Source organism: Copidosoma floridanum, unplaced genomic scaffold (assembly GCF_036245765.1).
Source record: "Copidosoma floridanum isolate Cflo_tuat_1 unplaced genomic scaffold, Cflo_Japanese_pri ptg000030l, whole genome shotgun sequence".
In the NCBI taxonomy this organism is placed as follows: domain Eukaryota; kingdom Metazoa; phylum Arthropoda; class Insecta; order Hymenoptera; family Encyrtidae; genus Copidosoma; species Copidosoma floridanum.
The window spans coordinates 1,618,845-1,628,599 of NW_028321907.1; the positions used below are offsets into that span (position 1 = coordinate 1,618,845).

Genomic DNA, 9,755 nt, shown 5'->3' on the forward strand with positions numbered 1-9,755 from the left:
TGATTTGTGAATATCGAGTTACATAATTGAAGGAGAAAAAAAAGATGTTTACCTGATAAGCGGCCCATAAAAAACAAAAGGGCTTGGGGTCGTCGGTGGGTTCAAGAAGTACTGCATGAGTGATAAATGCGTACTTATCCAAAATTGGACTCACCCATGTGAGAAATCCATTAAACTCCCAGATCATAATACGACCTAAGCAACCACTGATCAAACAGCCAATTTTGGAAGAGCACTGCAAGACAGTGCATAGTTTTTCGTTGAACAGTGCAGTAGCCTCAAATTCTTTTCTATTGAACTTCATATAATGTTCAGTTTCTAAAATCACAACATTTCATTTTGTCAATCACCAATACAGTTATGTGCGAGAAAAATAGTTACAAATTTACCTTTACTTATCAAATTGTATGCTGAAAAGAATAATTCTACTTCATTACTTGTTGAAGGTTCTAGCTCATTACTTTCTGAAGGTTCTACTTCATTACTTTTTGGAGGTTGTACTGCAGGTGAAGAATTAACAAATTCTAAACGGGCTACAATAGGCTTATCACTGTAAGATGACTTAGACCATGAATCTCTATTAAGATCAACTATCAAGTGCTGGAAGTTTCTGAGTGATACAAAGATTAATCCACTATTTTCTGGTAAAACTAAGTCTCGATTTTCTTCATTAAAATTTTCCCAGTCGGCCCCACCGTACATCACACACGCCTGTTCAACACCAGCTGGTACCTTTAAAAATAATTAGTATCTCATTAAAGCTAAAACCATCTACTATGAGATAAAACTAGTACATGGCACTAAAAACAAATAATACTCACTAGAATAGTACATAAAATTTTGGAAATGCAACAATCAAAAACACACAATTGCCCAACGGAATCTTGAATTCTAATAGCATTGCTATCAAGCCCGACAAGAAGTAAGGGCAAACATCCTGGACGAGCAGGAAAGGCTGACACAGTGGTTATCTTATATGTGAAGGTCCATGATGTTACGTACTCACCAGACGTGACATTCACTACAAATAAACTTTTGTCGCAGCTTATCCAGGCATAGCTGCAGTCGCTGTTTAAAAAGCCACCTGATCTTTGTTCGGAGCGTGGCTCATTCCAGGAGTTGTTTTGTACAGTCTCATCCGGAACTTGAAAATCCGACGACTCCCATAAAGGTAGCTTAAGGCTTATAGTTTTGCGAATCTACGAGAAAGGTTGAATGATATTAAGGACCTACTCGGGCTCAGGTTTACTATCTGGCCGTACGATTTTTAACTTTATAAAGGTTTCAAGTAAAAGAGAGAAGTTGTGTTGTATCAGCATTCCCTATAAGGCTTGAAGTGAGGAAATATTTACATAATTGCAAAATAAATAAATTAGTTAATCAATTTTCGGATGCAACGTTGTGTATTTGTAACTCCACCTATAAACACACTTATAATACATTTGGAATTCCACTTGGAATTGCTTATGGGGTTTTGGTTTGATGCGTATGGTAACAACAAAACAATAGAGAAAGTTTAAAAGAAGTCGAGGACCTTTACAGAGAAATCCATAAAAATTAATATTCAGTTAGAAAGAAAACTTCAGAAAAAAAGAAATTTTACAGTACATATAAAATATGCGAAAAATTAAATAAAGGCACTCGATTTCACTCTCGAATCAAATTGTTGGTTTAAATCAAAAGAAATTTCAGCTGACGATGATAAAGAGGAAAAGAATAAAATTAATTTAATAAACAACTCTCAGTTAGAAGTCGAATTAAATGATGCGCAGCTCAAAAAAACTTGTAGTTCCACCATTGATTAACATCAAATTACTTATAAACAATTCAGTAGAAGTAATCGGGATTTATGATTCAGGATCAAATGTATCCTTAATAAATTATAAATTGATAAAATTAAAAAACGAAAATGATAAACTTAAAACAGAAAAAGCTAGTTTGATGGCGATTAATGGTGCAACGAAAGCGAATGGAATGATAAATATAAGAGTAAAAATTTATTATATAGAAAAGTCAATTTGATATGTTCGTAGTAGAAAGTGAGGAAATCAAGTTTGATTTCTTAATCGGATTAAATATGATGAAAAAATTTAAATTAATCCAAAATGAAAATTTACAAATATTATGAAAGAAGGAAAAAGAAAAAAATTCTGAATGTATTTATACTAAAAAAATAAATTTTAATAAAAACATAGACACAAATAAGTTTGAAATCTTACTACATGCTCTAAACTTCCATCAAAAAACTAAAATTTATGAATTCACAAGATAAATATAAATCAATTTTTGCAAAAGATAAATATGATGTTGGCTCAGTTAAAGAACACGAAGCTCGCATAGAGTTATTACTGTAGATAAATATTGCAGTAAAAGTCCTTATATAGGTGCACGATTGAAGATAAAAAGGAAATAAAAAAACAAATCTCAATATTATTAAAATACTAGTTAATAGGAGAATCTTAATCCTTTTGCTGCCTCAGTAACTTTAGCATTTAAACAGACGATGGAAAAAAATCTAGATTATGTATGGACTTTCGAGAACTAAATAAAATAGTTATACCTCAATCGCAAGCATTCCCATTGATTCAAGATCTAATAATAAAAACAAGAGACTGCAAATGTTTCTCCACGTTAGATTCCCTCTAGAGTTTTCCCTGGCTTGCTGGGGATTAGCGGATCCGATGCACCAGGCAGGGATCGCCGGCCTAACCGACGAGGAGTGGTTCCTGAAACATGAGACTTCTCCGGGGATGCTAAATAACCTGGATCCGATGCTTCGGCAGAGTTCGCCGGCTTCACTGGTGAGGAGTGAACGTCCTGAAATATGGAGTCCTCCCCGGGGAAAGGCTACACAGTGGCGAGTAGACCCGATGCAACGTTGGTGCAAAGAGTGTCAGATTAACTGGCAAGGTGTCTCACCGAAGATACTCACACTGTGCCCATGGATTAGGTGTAACATCAGTAAAAGGGTTGGAAAATGGGTGCGGCAATACATCCCTACACATAGGTGGTGAGCGGGTGGCCCCGGCGACTTGGCCTAAGAACTATCGAGGTAAACTGGGTAAAAAAAAATAAAATAAGGTGTAAGATAAATGAAAAACAAGGAAAGCGGCCATGGACAACCATAGCACATGAATGCGTAAAGAAATGCAATTAAACAGAACATACAGTTACCGGTTTTGCACCAGTGTAACTTTTAGAAGGTAAAACTATCACGATCCTACCGAAAAAACTAAGAGAAGAAAAAACACTAACAGAATTACAAGCAAGGCATACTATTAACATACGTAATTAAAAAATCTGTTACAGTCGAAGAAGCCTGACATGATTACAATGACCTAAATAGCAGAAACAAGAGACCAAGATTCTCCGATTTCCCTGGACTAGAGGAGGGGGAGACAATATGCAAGATCTTATCAAAGCAACTGATGAACTTCACAGCAAAAGTGCTCCAACGCTTCGAATACTCCTAAAAAGATATTAACACGCCCAAAGAAAAGCAGCTCACCCACCAGGCCTCCTTTTACAACTTCTCGAAAGCTAACCCAATTAAAACAACAACATAAAGACGCCCTTATTTGCCCAAATGGACAATCAAAATTCACGTCCACAACATTTCCCACCTAAAACCTCACTCCTAATACACAGCATCACAGCTCGACTTTAGCTCACAAAAACTCCTCTACAAATGGCAAACTTCTGCGGTATCACTGCCAATGACGTCTTACTACCCATAGAGAATAACGTCGACTTTTTATCTCCAAACACAAACCTTATCCAAGTATCCATTATCGAGGGGCACTTAAAATAAATTTAAAATCATTAAAATAAAAATAAATAAATTGTTTGTAATAACATTCTTATTATTATAAATTAAAATAATGATAAAAGTATATAGAAGAGGTTAGGGGTAATGGGCACTGCATGCATACCACCTTGCATGAGCGTATGCAACAGCCCTGGTATACACACAATGCATGCAGTCTGATAGCATGACATGCACTTTCCACACCATGCTTGCAGTGTGCGCTCAGAAATTACGACAGGTGGACATCACGGTTCTTTCACGTGTGCTCCAGGCCGTGCTCCACAGTCGCGGTCGTGCTATCACAATGCTATCGGGGTGAGTATATATACTTTATAGAATAAGTATTGGGTCATGGAAAAAATTTTCACAGACAGAATTACCGCCAATATTTCCAAGTACAAAATACCGTTATCAGTCGATAAATGTATCAAGCTAACTATACTCGAGAAGTCATAAATTTTAATGCTGAACTTTTTAGATGTTTACAAAACAAAATGAAAGCTTTTTTAATTTTTTCTTTTTAGTTCCTTAGCTAGATCGTTTGGTATGAGAATTATAAAGAAAATGGAGGTATGCATTTATTTTGTAAATCATGGTATTAAAATAAGAGCAGCAAATGAGATATCATGGTATTTGCAATACTGTATCATATCATATGATGTTTGAAAAAAACTGTCATTATCTAAAGTATTTAATTTAAATAATGTTTAGTTTATTGAACATTAAAACTATATAGCATATGATATTTTACGCAAAAAGTCCCATGTACATTAGTGTACACACATGTTTATCCGTAGTTATGACAAACAACTTGAAAAAAATAATTTAAAATTCTTAATGTTTAAGTTAAAAAATCTCAACTAGGGCGTGAAAGTATCGCATCTATCAATTCGTATTTATCAATTTTTGTTTAATGACCCATATACATTTGCATAGACAGACACACAGACACATATTGATTTATTTGTTTAATTATTTATAAATCTAATACTTCATAGGCTCGATGGATTAGACAAATACTTTGCTTATGAAAATGTTCATATAACTATGCAGCGAGCCCAACATAAAGTGAAACATACATCTATTTGCAAGCGCTACGATTCAATTAAAGAATTCGGCAAGCAGATGCAGGAAAATCCATTGCTCTTAAAGTTTATTGATAAAAAAGGCTATAAAACTTCCCTCTCTGCAGAGTTGTTAAACTCTTCATCTCATGGATACCACGTTATTCTCTATGACAAGGATTTTTTGAATAAGTTTAATGAAGAAAATAGTATATTTGTAGACGCTACATTTAAGACGAGTCCAAATATTAATGGAGTGCACCAAATTATGAGTAACCATTATGAGCAAGAAATATAATTTGGTAAAGAAGCTATTTTTTATCACCATATTTTATTATGTTAATTCTTGAGGTGAATTATTACCTTTATGAAAGTTGAGCAGCTATTGCACCTAAATTAAAATTCATGGTAAAGTATTACTCAACGGATCTACTATTTGAATTTCAAAGCATGTTGCCGACCAAAGTCAAAAAAATGCATTCAAATTTTAAATTCTAGAGTTAGTCTTATAAGGCATTTTTATTATTTCACCCAAATTTTTAGCTTTTTTTGGCTAAAAGTCGAGCCATATGTTACAAAAAAACTAGGAGCAGGTTGTTTGATTAATCTTTTTTCTAAGAAAGTTCGAAACTCGGGGCTAACCTCAGTACGTAAACAAGCGGATTCGTATCTATGTAGGTATATATATTGAGCCTGCTACTCAATATTTTCAAGTGTGATAGTCTATAATGTCACACAAATGGATAGGACAAGCATGATGAGCCACCTTAAATCTATATAATTATCTATGGACGCGTTCGCAAATCGTATGTATATATTTGTATTGAAAGATTTACGTTGAAAAAAAAATTCTGTTAGAAAAGATTTATTGCTCTCACAGGGCAGAGCAATCTTCCAATCATATTTTATTTTAAAATTTCTGTTACCTCACCCAAAAATGGCTCTTCTCTCTTTACTACCGAAAATGCATTATTGTTCAATTATTCAACATAAGAATCTGTTGAAAAAATTACCGAATGGGTTTAAAGTTGTCTAGTTTCACATTATAAATAAATATTATTAATACTCTTTTTTTCATAATGTTGAATATTAAGTTAACATAGTAATTTATAATAAAAAAAAAATTAAATCTTCAGCTCCAATAGAACCGGAATTATGAATTTTTGAAAATTAGTCTTCAAGTTAAAAACTCGCTTTCATCGAATTTTCGACCGCTTATATTATCTAAAATACGTAAAAAAAAAAACCTCGAACTTTTATGTTTTTTGCTAAAAGTAGAGTCTGGAAAAAAAAATTCAGCCAATTCTGAGATGTGTTGCTCAAAAAGTGCTCGGTTTTTAAAAGAATGACCCATTTACGTACATCAGCGTTGGTATTCTGATACCGTCTGTCATTTATAACCATGAAGCCAATTTTTACGTCTTTCTCGGCAAATATCTTTGGAAAGTGCCCTATTACAGGCTTGCTAACATAGAGAAAGAAACTTAGTAGGTTAAAAAATATGACCATACATTTATAAAGCGCAAAAATGTAGTATATATATCGTTCGATATTTGGAAAAATCACGCATTCTGACTAACGACATCATGAGCCTTGTGAAAAATAATTAGATTTATAATATCAAAAAACATTGAAAAATGCCAAGTTAAAAAAGAAATTAAAAAATAATCACACAATGCCTAATAGCATCCGTGTAACAACGATATCCTCACACATAAAAAAAAAAAAAAAAAAATTTAATCATCAATCATAATTAAATAATTTATATACATTATTTATGTTTTGAATGTATACCATTTCTCTTGCACTCACGCATTAACAAATGTTATAATTGGTTGGAAAAAAGCTCTAAGCCATTCGAAACTTGTTGATGCTGTTTTTAACCATTCATAACTAGATCGGTAGTAGAAGTTGTAAGCAAATAAAAAATTGACAAAACTCATAACTTATCATTTTTACAGTTTCAAGTGTTAAATTGCATAGATACATTAAATTCCTAAATCTTTTTAATAGTCGTAATTAATTTTTAATTATTAATAAGTTTTTAACTCTTTAATGTTTAAACTGCCAAGTAATATATTATTATAAATAAGTTTTAACCTACCAATCATGTCCAGTGTAATAAATATTGTAAAAAAAAATCGATTACGTCTTATATAATTTTAAAATTTTTTAATTCCTGATCACTATTTTTCATGAATTTTACATATATGCAAGTTAAACTATTGAAATTTAGCATATTTTTATTTTAGGCTGTAATACGAAAAGCTAACTCAAAAAAATATAGGATATATTTGAGACAAAATAATAAGGAGAACAATAATATTGGCTATGAAATTATGAAGAAAATTTTGTTAATACCACTTTTTCCAGCTGATAAAGCTGAAAAAGCATTTAAAATAATAAGAAAACTTTTAAAAAAAAGTTTTAAAAATGATCAGAAGAAATTAGCCAAATGGAAAAGATTTTGGGATGTTTACTTTCGAAATGAATGGATGGTTAAAGTTACTCCGGAAGTATTTAGCATATTTAATATGGTAGATAGAACCAATAATAAACTTGAATCCTATCACAAGATTTTGAATTCGAAGTTGAGAACCAAACCAAGTACAGATATATTCATAGGTGAGTATGTGTCTACAAGATAGTTCTATTGATATAATTATTGTTCAGATATAAATAAAACAAACAAACAAGTAAATTTTAACTGGAAAATAATTTAGTGTATACAAGTGTTTAAGGACAGTCCGGAAAAAATTTAAGTTCTTTCCTTGTCGACTGTCTGTCAATCCTTTCGTTCCTAAAAAAATTAGTAGGATAAATTATTTATTGTAAGTGCAATAAGTTATCCATAGAACGGTATGGTTAAACGAGTAAAACTATTGTGAACTAATCGGAGATATTAAAGCGATATGTGGTGATATTTGTATAATCAACTTTTATCAATGCAATTAATTGACGAAAGAAGAAGTATCATGCATTTTTTTTTTAAAATAAATATGAGGCCTGACTTAAGTGAGATTAATCATGACTTCGAAATAAAAGACAACTATTCGTCGTTCGTTTAACATCTGATTATAAACTTTTCTCATCTAACTTTAAATCAATCTTAACAAGTCTGAGTCAGAATTAACCTCCGAGTTGCGTCGGAAACCCACCACTGTCCAGTGCAGCGGTGCTTTATACCAAATGGAACCAATATGTATCCAAAACTGAGAACACAATCATCCATTTCCTTTAACATCTTTCTATTCGATGTTACTATAAACACATATATAGATGTAACGGGTATATGCGTTTCACGTATTCATGTGATGTCATCATCCAGTACTTTATACCAAATGGACCCATTATGGATCCAAAATTGCGAACACAACCATCCATTTCCTTTAACATCTTTCTATTCGATGTCAGTGTAAGCACATGTATATATATATAAAAACACATGGTATTAGCCACGATGTAAAAATACAAGGTGCGGCCCGCGCGGCGTTGCGCATCCATTTTGATTGATCAATGCTTCCACGATGATGTAAGAATATAAGGTGTGGCGTTCCAAAGTCTCATTTTCGTGCCGTTCTGCGCCTTTCAACACGACGCCATATTGGAGGGAGATGTGACTACTACAGCGGCGAAGAGCCTGTACAATGAAACGAAGCCACTAAAGTTGAAACTAAAACTTATCCCATGCACGCATCTCACCTCGAATTGAGATATATATATTTATATATTTGTGTATATATACGTAAACTGATCATCGTTTACCTGTTTATTTAGTTTTTTCTGTGCAAATATTGCCAAATTGGGTGTTTGGTCACTGAAACAACTGGATTGAAAATATTGAAATAAAAAATATATATTGTTTCAGGAGTTTCTTGATGTTAATACGCTTTATATTTTAAAAGCTATTGAAATTCGCAGACAGACATGGCGGTGCGAATCAAAATGGATGTGCAACGCCACACATTATATTTCTTACATCATGGCTTCCACCGCGCCGCCATGTCTGTCTGCGGATTTCAAAAGTTTTTAAAATATAAAACATATATTAGCATCAAGAAACTCGTGAAACAATGTATATTTTTTGCTTCAATACTTTCATTCCAGTTATTATAGTGACCAAACACCCAATTCGGCAATATTTGCACATAAAAAACTGAACAAACAGGTAAACGATGATCAGTTTACGTATATATGTACAAATATATAAATATATATATCTCAATTCGAGGTGAGATGCATGGGATAAGTTTTAGTTTCAACTTAAGCGGCTTCGTTTCATTGTACAGGCTCTTCGCCGCTGTAGTATATTGCCACGTCTCCCTCAAATATGGCGTCGCAATGGAAGGCGCAGAACGGCACGAAAATGAGACGTCGGAACGCCGCATCGCGTATTTTTACATCATGGTATTAGCTAGTAGCTACTGCTACATAAAGTTGCGTTCGAAAATTAATCTATTTTGCAATATGTAAATATTTCTTTACCTCAAAACTGATAGAAAATGCTTCTTTCTTTTACTTCTCAAATTAAAAATCATGCGGCCGGTTTTTTCCGGAATATGCTCGAACATTTGAATGGAAGTCGACTTACCTCGCAGCTGGTTTCTATAAGTTGATTCATTTCTATACCACAAAAAAACCTTATAACTTGTCAATGTCAATATTTTTAAACAAGTTTCGAGGGTACAAACGTTAGTACAAATAGGGCTAATTTGAAATAAGCGACGGAAATACAGTTACACAAACGTGTTTTGCAAATGTTATTGAAAAATTTTACGTGTTAATAAAAAAAAAGGCAAATTTACTAGTTAATAAAAAAACAGTTCTAAACTTTGATCACGACTCAACAATTACGATTTACTGCCACGTAGAATCACACTGCT

The 9,755-nt window shown here is 32.9% G+C and overlaps 1 protein-coding gene across 1 annotated transcript; it reads right to left on the reverse strand.

Annotated features, from left to right (window-relative positions):
* Window positions 1–300: 300 nt before the first annotated feature.
* LOC149373410 (uncharacterized) lies at window positions 301–9,532 on the reverse strand. The gene is made up of 4 exons (XM_089596278.1): window positions 9,464–9,532; window positions 822–1,199; window positions 382–732; window positions 301–318 (listed from the first exon to the last, which is right to left on the reverse strand). Exons 1-4 carry the CDS (start codon window positions 9,491–9,493, stop codon window positions 301–303), a joined length of 777 nt encoding a protein of 258 aa, XP_089452404.1. The 5' UTR covers window positions 9,494–9,532.
* Between the last annotated feature and the right edge of the window lie 223 nt (window positions 9,533–9,755).

Bases quoted from the DNA above. Each gene is read 5' to 3' on its own strand.
- LOC149373410 (XM_089596278.1), bottom strand. From the start codon at position 9,493: ATGAATCAACTTATAGAAACCAGCTGCGAG. The intron at 1,200-9,463 runs GTAAGTCGACTT...CCTTTCTCGTAG, and splicing joins TTATAGAAACCAGCTGCGAG to ATTCGCAAAACTATAAGCCT. The intron at 733-821 runs GTGAGTATTATT...TTATTTTTAAAG, and splicing joins AAATTTTATGTACTATTCTA to GTACCAGCTGGTGTTGAACA.